Source organism: Pristiophorus japonicus, chromosome 7 (genome assembly GCF_044704955.1).
Source record: "Pristiophorus japonicus isolate sPriJap1 chromosome 7, sPriJap1.hap1, whole genome shotgun sequence".
Classification (NCBI taxonomy): domain Eukaryota; kingdom Metazoa; phylum Chordata; class Chondrichthyes; family Pristiophoridae; genus Pristiophorus; species Pristiophorus japonicus.
Window position 1 is genome coordinate 221,339,518 of NC_091983.1, and position 18,847 is coordinate 221,358,364.

An 18,847-nucleotide genomic window follows, 5' to 3' on the forward strand; every position below is an offset into this window, starting at 1 on the left:
CAACACTCCCTGATCCTGATAACACTCCCTGACCCCGACAACACTCCCTGATCCTGATAACACTCCCCGATCCCAACAACACTCCCCGATCTCAACAACACTCCCCGATCTCAACAACACTCCCTGATCCCGACAACACCCCCTGATCCCGACAACACCCCCTGATCCTGATAACACTCCCTGACCCCGACAACACTCCCCGATCTCAACAACACTCCCCGATCTCAACAACACTCCCCGATCTCGACAACACTCCCCGATCTCAACAACACTCCCCGATCCCGACAACACTCCCCGATCTCAACAACACTCCCCGATCCTGATAACACTCCCTGACCCCGACAACACTCCCCGATCTCAACAACACTCCCAGATCTCAACAACACTCCCTGATCCCGACAACACTCCCCGATCCTGATAACACTCCCCGATCTCGACAACACTCCCCGATCCTGATAACACTCCCCGATCCCAACAACAAACCCTGATCCCGATAACACTCCCTGATCCCGATAACACTCCCCGATCCCGACAACACTCCCCGATCCCGACAACACTCCCCGATCCCAACAACACTCCCCGATCCCGATCCCGACAACACTCCCCGATCCCTTCAACACTCCCTGATCCTGATTCCGACAACACTCCCTGATCCTGATTCTCGACAACACTCCCTGATCCCGACAACACTCCCTGATCCTGATTCCGACAACACTCCCTGATCCTGATTCCCGACAACACTCTCTGATCCTGACAACACTCCCTGATCCTGATTCCGACAACATTCCCTGATCCTGATTCCCGACAACACTCCCCGATCCCGACAACATTCCCTGACCCTGACAACACTCCCTGATCCTGACACCATTCCCCGATCCCGACAATACTCCCAGATCCCAATCCCGCCAACACTCCCTGATCCCGACAACATTCCCTGATCCCGACAGCACTCCCTGATCCTGGCCCCCTATGGTTGGAAATCCAGTAACAATCGATGGTCTGGGTTCAGCAGACCCCTGTTTAGTGCTTTAAAACTGTTTTTATTTATTCTTGAGCATCACTGACAAGACCATCATTTGTTGCTCATCCCTCATTTCCCTGGATGGCTTGCTCGGCCATTTCAGAGGTCCGTTAGGGGTCAACAACGTTGGTGCCAGACCAGGTAAGGACATTGGTAGACCTTCCCTAAAGGACATTGATGGACCTGCTCTAAAGGACATTGATGGACCTTCCCTAAAGGACATTGATGGACCTTCCCTAAAGAACATTGATGGACCTTCCCTAAAGGACATTGATGGACCTTCCCTAAAGGACATTGATGGACCTTCCCTAAAGGACATTGATGGACCTTCCCTAAAGGACATTGATGGATCTTCCCTAAAGGACATTGATGGACCTTCCCTAAAGGACATTGATGGGCCAGTTGGGTTTTTTACAACATTCTGATAGCTTCATGGTCACGTTTACCAATCTGAGTTTTTAATTCCAATTCTCAAATTGACATGTGTGGGATTTGAACTCCCGTTGTCTGGATTACTAGTTCAGTAACCACTATACTACTATAGCCAGTGACTGGACTGATAAAACTCCTATTCAATAGGTGAAACAAGTGATTTTATTTTTCGGGCCGAGAAGCCACCTACTGGCTCTACCTCAGTCCCACACAGTGATTTTCTTTTCTTCATAGAATGATACAGCACAGAAGGTGGCCATTCGGCCCATTCTACACGTACCGGCTCTTCAATCAGCTGTCCAATCAGTTCCATTCGCTCTTTCCCTATAGACCTGCAAATTTTTCCTTTTCAAGTATTTATCCAATTCCCTTTTGAAAGTTACTGAATCTGCTCCCACAGCCCTTTCAGGCAGTGCGTTCCAGATCACAATTCGCTGCGTAAAAACAAATTCTCCTCAACACCCTTCGGTTCATTTATAATTATCTTCAATATGTGTCCTCTGGTTACCGACCCTCCTGTGAGTGGAAACATGTTCTCCTTATTTATTCTATCAAAACCCCATATAATTTGGAACGCCTCTATGAAATCTTCCCTTAACCATCCCTGCTCCAATAGGAACCAGCTTCTTCAGTCCCTCCAGATAATGACATTCCTTATTCTGGTAAATCTCCTCTGCACCCTCCACTTACCTAGGCGGTATTTTACACAGCGGTTGTAAATCTATCCCTAGGCACTTTAGTCTTAATAGTTTAAGGCTGACAGCAGAACGCACACAGGCTGAAAATTTATAGCAGGGCTCCCCTGATGGCTGAGTGCTCAGGTCCCGGTTCTCAGGCTGCGCCGTGGATGGTGGTTAAAGGGCTGCTTCAATTGGACTCACCTCCCTGGGCTAGGGAGGGGATAATCGGAACAATAACTTGCACTGGAACACACCTAGCCAGTGGACACTGGTACACAACCAGCCAGTGGACACAGGGACACACCCAGTCAGAGGACACTGGGACAGACCCAGCCAGTGGACACTGACACTCACCAGCCAGTGGACACTGGGACACACCCAGCCAGTGGACACTGACACAGACCCAGCCAGTGGAGACTGACACACACCCAGCCAGTGGACACAGGGACACACCCAGCCAGTTGACACTGGGTCACACCCAGCCAGTGGATACTGGAACACACCCAGCCAGTGGACACTGGGACACACATCCAGCCAGAGGACACTGACACACACCCAGCCAGTGGATACTGGGACACACCCAGCCAGTGGACACTGGGACACACCCAGCCAGTAAACACTGACAAACACCCAGTCAATGGACACTGGGACACATCCAGCCAGTGGACACTGAAACACACAGCCAGTGGAGACTGACACACGTCCAGCCAGTGGAGACTGACACACACCCAGACAGTGGACACTGGGACACACCCAGCCAGTGGACACTGGGACATACCTAGCCAGTGGTCACTGACACACACCCAGCCAGTGGATACTGGGACATCCAGCCAGTGGACACTGGGACACACCAAGCCAATGGACACTGACACACACACGACCAGTGGACACTGGGACACACCCCGCCAGTGGATACTGGGACATCCAGCCATTGGATACTGGGACATCCAGCCAGTGGACACTGACACACACTCAGCCATTGGACACTGACACACCCAGTCAGTGGACACTGGGACACACCCAGTCAGTGGACATTGACACAACCAGGCATTGGAGACTGACACACACCCAGCCAGTGGAGACTGACACACGCCCAGCCAATGAACAATGGGACACACCCAGCCAGTGGAGACTGACACAAGCCCAACCAGTGAACACTGACACAGACCCAGCCAGTGGACACTGTGACACACCGAGCCAGTGGACACTGGGACAGACCCAGCCAGTGGAGACTAACACACGCCCAGTCAGTGAAAACTGACACACAACCAGCCAGTGGATACTGACACACGCCCAGCCAGTGGTCATTGGGACACACCCAGCCAATGGACACTGGGACACATCCAGCCAGTGGAGACTGACACACGCCCAGTCAGTGGACACTGGGACACACCCGGCCAGTGGAGACTGACATACGCCCAGCCAGTGGACACTGGAACACACCCAGCCAGTGGACACTGGGACACGTCTAGCCAGTGGAGACTGAGACCCGCCCAGCCAATGGACACTGGGACACACCCAGTCGGTGGAGACTGACACACGCCCAGCCAGTGGACACTGGGACACACCCAGCCAGTGGACACTGGGACACACCCAGTCGGTGGAGACTGACACACGCCCAGCCAGTGGACACTGGGACACACCCATGCCAGTGGACACTGGGACACACCCAGCCAGTGAACACTGGGACACATCTAGCCAGTGGACACCGGGACACATCCAGCCAGTGGGCACTGGGACATATCCAGCCAGTGGAGACTGACACAGGCCCAGCCAGTGGACACTGGGACACACCCAGTCGGTGGAGACTGGAACACACCCAGCCAGTGGAGACTGGGGCACACCCAGCCAGTGGACACTGGGGCACACCCAGCCAGTACACACTGGGACGCACCCAGCCAGTGGTCACTGGGACACACCCAGACGGTGGACACTGACACACACCCAGCCAGTGGACACTGATACAGACCCAGTCAGTGGACACTGACACATGCCCAGCCAGTGGACACTGGGACGCACATCCAGCCAGAGGACACTGACACACACCCAGCCAGTGGACACTGACACACACCCAGCCAGTGGACACTGACAAACACACAGCCAGTGGACACTGGGACACATGCAGCCAGTGGAGACTGACACACAACCCAGCCAGTGAACACTGACACACAACCAGCCAGTGGAGACTGACACACACCCAGCCAGTGGACACTGGGACATGCCTAGCCAGTGGTCACCGACACACACCCAGCCAGTGGATACTGGGACATCCAGCCAGTGGACACTGACACACACCCAGCCAGTGGATACTGCCACACCCAGACAGTGGACACTAACACACACCCAGCCAGTGGACACTGACACACACACAACCAGTTGACACTGGGACACACCCAGCCAGTGGATACTGGGACATTCAGCCAGTGGATACTGGAACATCCAGCCAGTGGACACTGACACACACTCAGCCAGTGGACACTGACACACACTCAGCCAGTGGATACTGACACACCCAGCCAGTGGACACTGTGACACACCCAGCCAGTGGACACTGACATACGCCCAGCCAGTGAACACTGACACATCCAGTCAGTGGACACTGGGACGCACTCAGTCAGTGGACAGACACACTCAGCCAGTGGACACTGGGACACACCCAGCCAGTGGACACTGGGACAAACACACAGCCAGTGGATACGGGGACACATCTAGCCAGTGGAGACTGACACACGCCCAGCCAGTGGGCACTGGGACATACCCAGCCAGTGGAAACTGACACATGCCCAGCCAGTTGACACTGGGACACACTCAGCCAGTTGACACTGGGACACACCCAGCCAGTGGAAACTGGGCCACACCCAGCCAGTGGACACTGCCACACACACAACCAGTGGACACTGGGACACAGCCAGCCAGTGGATACTGGGACATCCAGCCAGTGGATACTGGGACATCCAGCCAGTGGACACTGACACACACACAGCCAATGGACACTGACACTCCCAGCCAGTGGAGACTGGGACACACTCAGCCAGCGGACACTGGGACACATCCAGCCAGTGGAGACTGACACATACCCAGCCAGTGGACACGGGGACACACCCAGCCAGTGAAGACTGACACACATCCAGCCAGTGGACACTGGGACACACCCAACCAGTGGAGACCGACACACGCCCAGCCAGTGGACAGTGGGGCACACCCAGCCAGTGGACACCGGGACACGACCAGCCAGTGGGCACTGGGACACACCCAGCCAGTGGGCACTGGGACACACCCAGCCAGTGGGCACTGGGACACACCCAGCCAGTGGGCACTGGGACACACCCAGCCAGTGGACACTGGGACATACCCAGCCAGTGGAGACTGACACATGCCCAGCCAGTGAACACTGACACACGTCTAGCCAGTGGACACTGGGACACATCCAGTCAGTGGAGACTGACACACGCTCAGCTAGTGGACACTGGGACACATCCAATCAATTCTTTCACTTTCCTATAGGCTGGAATTTGACATTTTTAAAATCTGTTTAAATAAACCAGACGACAAGGCTCATGTAGCAGTAAACCCGGGCAGGGAGCCAGGAGCTGAGGCACGGATACATCAACAAGGGAACATAAGACTAAGCTTGTGTTGGGGAGAGCGAGAAAAAGAGAATGTGTGCGAGAGAGAGAGCGAGACAGAGAGAAGGGGAAAGAGAAAAAGAGAGAAGGAAAGAAGGAAAGAAAGAAAGAGACAAAAAACTCATATTGCCCCTCCACCATCCCACACACACAGATACAGGACAGTTGACATGTGGAGCAGGCACTCAGACTGTGTCATTGATTCAGGAACCTGGATCCATATCTGATGAGCAGCTATTGAGGGTCAGAGAAATATTATAACTTGGTATATTTTTCCCGGGTGGCTGGAAAGGGAACCACGTGTTTCCTAGACCCGGAGATTAGCTGGTGGCGTGTGTTTGGGCTGGGGGGGTGATAGAATAATCAGACAGGGGGTCTGAATGGAGTGGGCTTTCCCTGCGTTGGATTTAGTACGATCCTACGCTCTAATATGTGTGTAAAAGAGAGAGCAAAAGAAAGAGGAAGAAAAACAAAAAGAGAAATACAGAGACAGGAAGGCTGAGAAAGACAGAAACAGAAAAAAGGAGAAAGAGAAAGCCAAATGGAGAGAGCATGTGAAGCGGAGTGTTCTGTAAGTGCAGTGCACTTTGTCAGTATTACCAGAAGTAACTAATCAGTGGATAGGGTGCAGCCCATTGTCCTACAAGGTTTCAGGTGGATGGCCACCTAATATGTGAAGGGAGATTGCACCTTTCTATCAGGAGCAGGAATAATCGGCGATGAGATAAACGATCTGGGACTCCCCATTTCCCGTTTCACCTCCTTGCTCCCAGGTGTTAAGGGTGGGATCCCAAGGCCTTGCTCCTTCACAATCTGGCTAAAGACTCGGACGGAATCCTTGATACCTTGGCTCAGTGGGTAGCACTCTCGCCTCTGAGTCAGAAGGTTGTGGATTCACAGATTCCTTCCAGGGACTTGAGCACATAAATCTAGACCTACACGCCCAGTGCAGTGCTGAGGGAACGTTTCACTGTCAGTGGTGCCGTCTTTCAGAAGAGATGTCAAATCGAGGCCCTGTCTGCTCTCTCAGGTGGATGTAAAAGATCCCATGGCGCTATTTCGAAGAAGAGCAGGGGAGTTATCCCCGGTGTCCTGGCCAATATTTATCCCTCAATCAACATAACAGAAACAGATTATCTGGTCATTATCACATTGCTGTTTGCGGGAGCTTGCTGCCGTGTTTCCTACATTACAACAGTGACTACACTCCAAACATACTTCATTGGCTGTAAAGCGCTTTGAGACGTCCGGTGGTCATGAAAGGCGCTATATATATGCAAGTCTTTCTTTACCATGGGGGTGGGAGATTCTTTTGACTTTCTGTGATTTCTCTGAGCAATATCCTCTATAAACCTGAATGGCCAATGTTTGCTAACCTATCTGTTGCCTGCAGAGTGCCAGGTATTGCACGTGTTGGGTTACTGCCCCTGGGTCTATCTATATTGCCAGTCAAGATGTTGCAGGGTGGGAGAAGCTTGTCCCAGGTGAATGTGAATCCTTCCTTACTTCCTCTCTCGCTCTGTGTTTCAGAGTAAATCCTGGAGGAAGATCAAAAACATGGTACACTGGTCGCCCTTTGTAATGTCCTTCAAGAAACGGTATCCATGGATACAGCTGGCGGGACACGCAGGTAGGTACCAATTCCTGCACACATTACTGCTCCTAGATATTCCGCACACTTGGATTCCGTTCTGGAATCGGGCTCAGGTCAGGACACTGACTGTCGATATTGAACCATGTATTCTGTGCAAATTAAGGTCATGGACGTCCGTGCTGGTCTGACTCAGAGCCACCCCGACACCACTCAGTGATAAAATGGCGACCCTCGTTATTTCATCCTTTTCAAACCCGCAGTTTAGCTTTCTCTTCCTGGGATAATCTTTCACTTCCGAGTGGTGAGTCTTGAACCAAAAGGTACATTCAAGGGCCACACCAGGACTGGGGTACTGGTTAGGTAACAGGAACAAGAACTGGTGTGATTCTTCTCCCTCCTTAGCTCAGGGGTGCTGAGGTTACATATACGGAACTAACTGACACTGGCTAACTCACCACCGTCCAATCCTACACCCACTGACCATCCTACACCCACTGACCATCCTACACCCACTGACCATCCTACACCCATTGACCCATCCTACACCCATTGACCCATCCTACACCCACTGACCATCCTACACCCATTGACCATCCTACACCCACTGACCATCCTACACCCACTGACCATCCTACACCCATTGACCATCCTACACCCACTGACCATCCTACACCCACTGACCCATCCTACACCCACTGACCATCCTACACCCATTGACCCATCCTACACCCATTGACCCATCCTACACCCACTGACCATCCTACACCCATTGACCATCCTACACCACTGACCATCCTACACCCACTGACCATCCTACACCCATTGACCATCTGACCCATCCTACACCCACTGACCATCCTACACCCACTGACCATCCTACACCCATTGACCATCCTACATCCATTGACCCATCCTACACCCACTGACCATCCTACACCCATTGACCATCCTACACCCACTGACCATCCTACACCCACTGACCATCCTACACCCATTGACCATCTGACCCATCCTACACCCATTGACCATCCGACACCCACTGACCCATCCTATACCAACTGACCCATCCTACATCCATTGACCATCCTACACCCACTGACCATCCTACATCCATTGACCATCCTACACTCATTGACCCATCCTACACACTGACCCATCCTACACCCACTGACCATCCTACACCCACTGACCATCCTACACCCATTGACCCATCCTACACCCACTGACCATCCTACACACTGACCCATCCTAAACCTACTGGCCATTTTACACCCACTGACCATCCTACACCCATTGACCATCCTACACCCATTGACCATCCTACATCCATTGACCATCCTACACTCATTGACCCATCCTACACACTGACCCATCCTAAACCCACTGACCCATCCTACACCCACTGACCATCCTACACCCACTGACCATCCTACACCCATTGACCCATCCTACACCCACTGACCATCCTACACCCACTGACCATCCTACACACTGACCCATCCTAAACCTACTGGCCATCCTACACCCACTGACCATCCTACACCCATTGACCATCCTACACCCATTGACCCATTCTACACCCACTGACCCATTCTACACCCACTGACCATCCTACACCCACTGACCATCCTACACCCACTGACCATCCTACACTCACTGACCCATCCTACACCCACTGACCATCCTACACCCATTGACCATCCTACACCCACTGACCATCCTACACCCACTGACCATCCTACACCCATTGACCATCCTACACCCACTGACCATCCTACACCCACTGACCATCCTACACCCATTGACCATCCTACACCCACTGACCATCCTACACCCACTGACCATCCTACACCCATTGACCATCCTACACCCACTGACCATCCTACACCCATTGACCCATCCTACACCCATTGACCCATCCTACACCCACTGACCATCCTACACCCATTGACCATCCTACACCCACTGACCATCCTACACCCACTGACCATCCTACACCCATTGACCATCTGACCCATCCTACACCCACTGACCATCCTACACCCACTGACCATCCTACACCCATTGACCATCCTACATCCATTGACCCATCCTACACCCACTGACCATCCTACACCCATTGACCATCCTACACCCACTGACCATCCTACACCCACTGACCATCCTACACCCATTGACCATCTGACCCATCCTACACCCATTGACCATCCTACACCCACTGACCCATCCTATACCAACTGACCCATCCTACATCCATTGACCATCCTACACCCACTGACCATCCTACATTCATTGACCATCCTACACTCATTGACCCATCCTACACACTGACCCATCCTACACCCACTGACCATCCTACACCCACTGACCATCCTACACCCATTGACCCATCCTACACCCACTGACCATCCTACACACTGACCCATCCTAAACCTACTGGCCATCTTACACCCACTGACCATCCTAAACCCACTGACCCATCCTACACCCACTGACCATCCTACACCCACTGACCATCCTACACCCATTGACCCATCCTACACCCACTGACCATCCTACACCCACTGACCATCCTACACCCACTGACCATCCTACATCCATTGACCCATCCTACACCCACTGACCATCCTACACCCACTGACCATCCTACACCCATTGACCATCCTACACCCATTGACCCATCCTACACCCACTGACCCATTCTACACCCACTGACCATCCTACACCCACTGACCATCCTACACCCACTGACCATCCTACACTCACTGACCCATCCTACACCCACTGACCATCCTACACCCATTGACCATCCTACACCCACTGACCATCCTACACCCACTGACCATCCTACACCCACTGACCATCCTACACCCACTGGCCCATTCTACACCCACTGACCATCCTACACCCACTGACCATCCTACACCCATTGACCATCCTACACCCACTGACCATCCTACACCCACTGACCATCCTACACTCACTGACCATCCTACACCCACTGATCATCCTACACTCATTGACCCATCCTACACACTGACCCATCCTAAACCCACTGACCATCCTACACCCACTGACCATCCTACACCCACTGACCATCCTACACCCATTGACCCATCCTACACCCACTGACCATCCTACACCCACTGACCATCCTACACCCACTGACCATCCTACACTCATTGACCCATCCTACACACTGACCCATCCTCCACCCACTGACCATCCTACACTCATTGACCCATCCTACACACTGACACATCCTAAACCCACTGACCATCCTATACCCACTGACCATCCTACACCCACTGACCCATCCTACACCCATTGACCCATCCTTCACCCACTGACCATCCTACACCCACTGACCATCCTACACCCACTGACCATCCTACACCCATTGACCCATCCTACACACTGACCCATCCTACACACTGACCCATCCTAAACCTACTAGCCATCCTACACCCACTGACCATCCTACACCCACTGACCATCCTACACCCACTGACCATCCTACACACTGACCCATCCTAAACCTACTGGCCATCCTACACCCACTGACCATCCTACACCCACTGACCATCCTACACCCACTGGCCCATTCTACACCCACTGACCATCCTACACCCATTGACCATCCTACACCCATTGACCCATCCTACACCCACTGACCCATTCTACACCCACTAACCATCCTACACCCACTGACCATCCTACACCCACTGACCATCCTACACTCACTGACCATCCTACACCCATTGACCCATCCTACACCCACTGACCATCCTACACCTATTGACCATCCTACACCCACTGACCATCCTACACCCACTGACCCATCCTACACCCACTGACCATCCTACACCCACTGACCATCCTACACCCATTGACCATCCTACACCCACTGACCATCCTACACCCACTGACCCATTCTACACCCACTGACCATCCTACACCCACTGACCATCCTACACCCACTGACCATCCTACTCCCACTGACCATCCTACACCCACTGACCATCCTACACTCACTGACCATCCTACACCCACTGATCATCCTACACTCATTGACCCATCCTACACACTGACCCATCCTAAACCCACTGACCATCCTACACCCACTGACCATCCTACACCCACTGACCATCCTACACCCATTGACCCATCCTACACCCACTGACCATCCTACACCCACTGACCATCCTACACCCACTGACCATCCTACACTCATTGACCCATCCTACACACTGACCCATCCTACACCCACTGACCATCCTACACTCATTGACCCATCCTACACACTGACACATCCTAAACCCACTGACCATCCTATACCCACTGACCATCCTACACCCACTGACCCATCCTACACCCATTGACCCATCCTACACCCACTGACCATCCTACACCCACTGACCATCCTACACCCATTGACCATCCTACACCCATTGACCATCCTACACTACTGACCATCCTACACCCACTGACCATCCTACACCCACTGTCCCACCCTACACCCACTGTCCCACCCTACACCCACTGACCATCCTACACCCATTGACCATCCTACACCCACTGACCATCCTACACCCATTGACCATCCTACACCAATTGACCCATCCTACACCCACTGACCATCCTACACCCACTGACCCATCCTACACCCACTGACCATCCTACACCCACTGACCATCCTACACCCATTGACCATCCTACACCCACTGACCATCCTCCACCCATTGACCATCCTACACCCACTGACCATCCTATACCCACTGACCATCCTACACCCATTGACCATCCTATACCCACTGACCATCCTACACCCATTGACCATCCTATACCCACTGACCATCCTACACCCATTGACCCATCCTACACCCACTGACCATCCTACACCCACTGACCATCCTACACCCACTGACCATCCTACACCCATTGACCATCCTACACCCACTGACCATCCTCCACCCATTGACCATCCTACACCCATTGACCATCCTACACCCACTGACCATCCTCCACCCATTGACCATCCTACACCCACTGACCATCCTATACCCACTGACCATCCTACACCCATTGACCATCCTATACCCACTGACCATCCTACACCCATTGACCATCCTATACCCACTGACCATCCTACACCCATTGACCCATCCTACACCCACTGACCCATCCTACACCCACTGACCATCCTACACCCACTGACCATCCTACACCCATTGACCATCCTACACCCACTGACCATCCTCCACCCATTGACCATCCTACACCCACTGACCATCCTATACCCACTGACCATCCTACACCCATTGACCATCCTATACCCACTGACCATCCTACACCCATTGACCATCCTATACCCACTGACCATCCTACACCCATTGACCCATCCTACACCCACTGACCATCCTATACCCACTGACCATCCTACACCCATTGACCATCCTATACCCACTGACCATCCTACACCCATTGACCCATCCTACATCCATCGAAAGGCAAGAACATTTGTATAGAATGTGATCACAGGTGATCCAGTAAACAGGTTTAGTGCCTCCATTACAATAGCATGGAAAGTGATTTGACAGAAACATACTAAACGTCTGCATGCTCACAATGTAATTTCTGTGTTCAACGAGGTGTGACTGCATTAAACAATTGCTAATCGCTCCCCTCTCACTTCACCCCCTCAATAGTTTTCCACCAGAGTAACAGAAGGACTTGTAAGCTCTCAGTGAATACTCGCACAAGCAGGATTTCCAATGCAACTGTGTCCAAGCAAAGCACAAACCAATTAAAATAAACCCATGACCTCAAGCCCTGCTTTAATGTGGTGCATGTTATTAGCATCAGTTTAGGGATATTGTCAGCCTGTATTGCACAATGCGAGCTTTGTTGCAACGGCTCCAAGGGGAGAAGGGAAAAGGTGTATGGCAGATTCCCTGAGAGGATAATGAGAGGGGAGAATTACTGCCAAATTAGTTTCTCAAAATGCACTCAAGCTCTTCACTCTTTTATTGGTGGGGTTAACCTGTGGTTGAAACTGAGAATCAGTTAAGGTTGGAAATTCGGTACAGCTCAGTTTCAGGCACTAACTTTAGTGGCGGGTGATGTTTACCGCCACTGGGGCTTTGCACACTCAGTCACGTCACCCAGTGGGCGGGGCTAGCGAGCGCAGCGCAAACTGTTAGCGCCACCGGTAAACCCTTGCTGAATTTGGCGGCAGGCGCTGACACCGCGGAGCTCGGGCGGGAGGTGTTTAGCGCCCTGTTAACGACCCACTGGGGCGCTACCGTGTGGCGGTAAGCAGCCGAATTTCAGCCCCTAAATGATTACTCCCTGGCAGTACTCACCTGAGAGGACACCAATATCATGGCACCTGAGATGCATTTCTGTAGCGCCTTTCACGCACTCAGGACGTCCCAAAGCGATTTACAGCCAATGAAGTACTTTTTGAAATGTAGTCACTGTTGTGATGTAGGAAACACGGCAGCCAATCTACGCGCAGCAAGCTCCCATAAACAGCAATGTGCTGATGACCAGATAATCTGTTGTACTGATGTTGACTGAGGGATAAATATTGGTCGGGACACCGGGGATAACTCCCCTGCTCTTCTTCGAATCGTACCGTGCTGTCTTTTACATCCACCTGAGAGGGCAGACATCGGTTTACTGTCTGATCCAAAAGATGGCACCTCTGACAGTGCAACAATCCCTCAGTACTGCATTGGAGTGTCAACCTAGATAATAAGCTCAAGTCTCTGGAGTGGGGCTTGAACCCATGACTTTCTGACTCAGAAGTGAGAGTGTTCAGACCCACTGAGCCATGGCTGACACCTTTAACCTTAGCATCACTTGCATAGATGTTCTAGACAGGCTTCAAACCCTCAGGGACGGACACTGCCTAGCCCAGGGACTATGTGGGGAGCAGACATAGATTGCACTGACGGGTAGCACGAGAGCCAGGAGGAACCAGGGGAAGCCCCGCTGCAATCGGAAAGAAGCTAATGTTTCAAGTAAGGCAACAGAACAAACCTGGTAACTGGTAGTTTTACATCAACAAAAGGTGAAGAAAAGGATCGATGATTAGGGAGAAAGTTTAGGGTTACCTATAAACACATAAGCTCAGAAGTGGCAGTCAATGGGTCTTCAGAAGAGGGAAGATACTGCCTGGCCAACCTCCGTGTTTAGGAACATAACAAAATCGGAGCAGGAGTAGACCACTTGGCCTCACGAGCCTACTCCACCATTCAATAAGATTACGGCGGATCCGCGACCTCAATTCCACTTTCCCACCTGGTCCCCATGACTCTTGATTACCTCAGTGTCCAAAAAATCTATTGATCTCAGCCTTGAATATTACCAAAATTCCATGGATTCTGGGGAGGTCCCAGCAGATTGGAAAACTGAAAATGTAACGCCCCTATTCAAAAGAGGAGGCAGACATAAGAACATAAGAAATAGGAGCAGTAGTAGGCCATACAGCCCCTTGAGCCTACTGCGCCATTCAATAAGATCATGGCTGATCCGATCATGGACTCAGCTCCACTTTCCTGCCCGCTCCCTATAACCCCTTATTCCCTTATCGGTTAAGAAGCTATCTATCTTGGTCTTAAATTTATTCAATGACCCAAATATACTCAATGACTGAGCATCCACAGGCCTCTGGGGCAGAGAATTCCAAAGATTCACCACCCTCTGAGTGAAGAAATTTCTCCTCATCTCAGTCCTAAATGGCCGACCCCTTATTCTGCACGGTGGAAGCTAAGGACCCCAGGGAACCAGTGTTGTTTCTAGGCTAGGCCTGGGTTCAGAATTGCGACATAGGCCCTGTAAAGCCTCCTTTGGTTCGATGAACTCCTCCTTTTTCTGCCCTCCCCAACACAGGTAGCTTCAAGGCCGGAGCCAACGGCAAAATCCTGAAGAAGCACTGCGAGTGCGAGCAGCGGTGCCTGGACCAGCTGATGGCCGACGCCCTACGCCCCTATGTGCCGGCATACCACGGCGAGGTGGAGAAGGACGGCGAGAGGTACAACCAGATGGATGACCTGCTGGCGGAATTTGACCTGCCCTGTGTGATGGACTGCAAAATGGGAGTCAGGTGAGTCGCGTGACCCTTGATCACTCGGGGGAGGAGCAGGCCCGTTCGGCCAACTCGGGCCTGTTTGGCCAACCAATCAGATCACGGCTGATCTGTGCGTTAACTCCACTCACCCGCTTCAGCTCCAGAGCCCAGAATACTAGGGGTTACCAACACTGCAGGATTGAGCCAGAGACTCTGGGAATGAAAGGATTAAAGGCCCTAGTACACGCAGTGGAGAGAGACCATCAGCTCCACCTCCACACTGGGCTCCAGGACACTGCTGCAAGCGAACATGGGAATAAAATCGGAGGGGCATTAAAAACAAATTGTGTTTATTGATTATAGCGTGGGGAGAAACTCGCGTTGTTTGCATCTCCTGTTACCGCCCCTAGGGGCGCTCTAACAGGGCGTAAACGACTTCTAGTGCGGGGGTTTAGTGCCCCGCTCCAACCGGTAGCGCCCGGGGGCCGTTGCGTCGGTGATGGTGACATCATCAATGTGCGCAGCGACCCGTTTTCAGTTGCGTCCCGTTAGGCCGCACTCTGCTCAGCTCGCTGGGCGACAATTAAAGGGTAGGTGCGCACTGTTAAATAATGGCGGGCTGCGCTAGCCGGGGCGAATTCGCGGGGTTCGTGCCACGGTGTTGCAGCCCGGCACTCCGCTTCTGGGCCGGGCTGCTGACACGGCACCCCGCTCCCCGGTGGTACATCGGTGCTCCCCCTTCTCCCGACGTAGAGTCGGCAGCGTGCTCTCCCCTTTAACGGGAGGGGAGGGCCCTGCGCTCCCGCCAGCGCTACACGGTGCTTCACATGGCGCTGGAAAATTCCCAAAGGTTAGTGCCCCAGTCCTGCCCCCGAGAGAAAGTAACCATGAGGCGGTAACCCCAATTTCGCTGCCGGGGCGTGACTTCCGTGCCGAGCGCAGCAAGTCCAGCCTCGCAGTCCCTCGGGAGTTGGAAAAAAAACAGCTGTTTGACTAACAGTCAAGAATCATCCAATCAGCGTACGGGAAATCTGTTCCCTTTCCGATTAGTGTGCGGAGGGGGTGCCCCAGAGGTATAGGCACGTCGGGCGACCAATGGCGGGAGCAGGGCAACTGGAGGTCGGAGGTCACACAATGAAACGTCCAACCAGAGTCGGCAACATAAAGAATGGGCCTATCAGCCTACACGGCCAGAAAAAAGGTCAACACCTCCTAGAGAGGAGGGGAGGGGCAGTGAGGAGGGGAGTGGAGGTGAGGGAAGGGGATGGGAGGGGAGGAGGAAAGGGGAAGTGAAGAGGGGAGGGGAAGGGAGATGAGGAGGGGAGGGGAGGGGAGGGGAGGTGAGGGGAAGGGAGGAGGGGAGGAGAGGGGAAGGGAGAGGAGGGGAGGAGGGGAGGAGGGGAGGTGAAGTTTAGAGGGGAGGGGAGGTTAGGAGGGGAAGGGAGGTCAGGAGGGGAGGGGAGGAGGAGAGGGGAATGAGGTGGGGTGGGGAGTGGAGGAGAGGGAAGGTGAAGAGGAGGGGAGGGGAAGGGTGGTGAGGAGAGGAGGTGAGGAAGGGAGGGGAGAAGGGGAGGGGAGGTGAGGAGAGGGGAGGGGAGGTGAGGAGGGGAGGGGAGGGAGGAGGAGGGAGGGGAGGGGAGGTGGGGAGGGGGGGTGAGGAGGGGAGGTGGGGAGTGGGATGAGGAATGATGGGGTGGTGAAGAGGAGAGGGGAGGTCAGGAGGGGAGGGAAGGGAGGAAAATAAGATACCCCTCCCCCGCCGCCCATGGCCCACTCTCACGTTTATGGTCTTCACAGAACATACCTGGAAGAGGAGCTGACCAAAGCGAGGAAGAAGCCCAGCCTGAGGAGGGACATGTACCTGAAGATGGTTGAGGTGGACCCTGAGGCCCCGACGGAAGAGGAACACTCTCAGCGGGCTGTCACCAAGCCCCGCTACATGCAGTGGAGAGAGACCATCAGCTCCACCGCCACACTGGGCTTCCGGATCGAAGGAGTCAAGGTGAGCGAGCCACAATATCTGGCCTAACATGTCGGTTTACAGCTGGGCCACCCACACCCTGCGGGGCAGGGGTCCATAACAGTCCTCGAGGTCATCCGCATATTTGTTGACATGTGTGACTGTTATTAGTGTTGCTCCTTGTGATTATAAATGTATCGGCAGTGAGCGGCTGTTCTCCTTCAGGTAACTCTCTTTTGGAGGGGCCATCTTTCCGATGAGACGTTAATACGAGGCCCCGGTCTGCCCCCTCAGGTGGATGTGAAAAAATCCCACACCCACTATTCGAAAACGAACAGGTGTACTGGCCAGCATTCCACCCGCAACCATTCCTGGGATGGCAGGGCTGACATATGAGGAGAGACTGGATCGACTGGGCCTGTATTCACTAGAGTTTAGAAGGATGAGAGGGGATCTCATAGAATCATATAAAATTCTGACGGGACTAGATGCAGGAAGAATATTCTCGATGTTGGGGAAGTCCAGAACCAGGGGTCATAGTCTAAGGATGAGGGGTAAGCCATTTAGGACTGAGATGAGGAGAAACTTCTTCACTCAGAGTTGTGAACCTGTGGAATTCCCTACCGCAGAAAGTTGTTGATGCCAGTTCATTGGATATATTCAAGAGGGAGTTAGATATGGCCCTTATGGCTAAAGGGATCAAGAAGTATGGAGAGAAAGCAGGAAAGGGATACTGAGGGAGTGATCAGCCATGATCTTATTGAATGGTGGTGCACCTATTTTCTATGTTTCTATGTTTCTAACACCAGGAAGGCACTATGTAAATGCAAGTCCTTTGCCACCCAGTATTAAATGGGGGGAAGGTGTGTTGAGCGAGGGTTAGTGAAAGTATCCAGTGCATTGCGACAGAGCGTGAGATTAGATCTGCTCGGTGTGTGGGTGGATATGAGGACATGTTTGGCTGGAGTAAGTCAGGTGACTGAGGAGACCCGTGATAACAAATAGCCGCACAGCTCCCGGCCAACACCGAACACTCGGACTTTGTTATTGGGGTGGGGCGGGATTCCATCGGAGGTCAGCTGTTAAAGAAAATAACTTCTAATCACAGTGCAGCTGTGCTGATATTTACTAAGGGAACCTCTCTGAGATAAGAGTGTCCGGAACAAGTGCAGTTTGTTGGCACACTCTCCATTGACCTTTGGGACTTGGGTTTCAATCAAACTCAGACAGCCGAAAGATGCATGTGAGTGCGCGCTTGTTTATGTGTGTGTGTGAGGGTGTGTGTGAGTGCGTGCTTGTGTATGTGAGGGTGTGTGTGAGCGTGCTTGTGTATGTGTGTATGTGAGGGTGTGTGTGAGAGTGTGTTTGTGTATGTGAGGGTTTGTGTGAGAGTGTGTTTGTGTATGTGAGGGTGTGTGTGAGAGCGCGCTTGTGTATGTGTGTATGTGAGGGTGTGT

The 18,847-nt window shown here is 52.7% G+C and overlaps 1 protein-coding gene across 1 annotated transcript in view; it reads left to right on the forward strand.

The window, feature by feature from the left end:
- LOC139266672 (inositol-trisphosphate 3-kinase B-like) overlaps positions 1-18,847 on the forward strand; it is a 123,079-nt gene that overhangs the window by 77,971 nt on the left and 26,261 nt on the right. Inside the window, exons 2-4 of the mRNA XM_070884261.1 lie at positions 7,290-7,389; positions 15,253-15,466; positions 17,228-17,432. Coding sequence (XP_070740362.1) covers positions 7,290-7,389; positions 15,253-15,466; positions 17,228-17,432 — 519 coding nt within the window. The remainder of the gene's footprint in view (positions 1-7,289; positions 7,390-15,252; positions 15,467-17,227; positions 17,433-18,847) is intronic.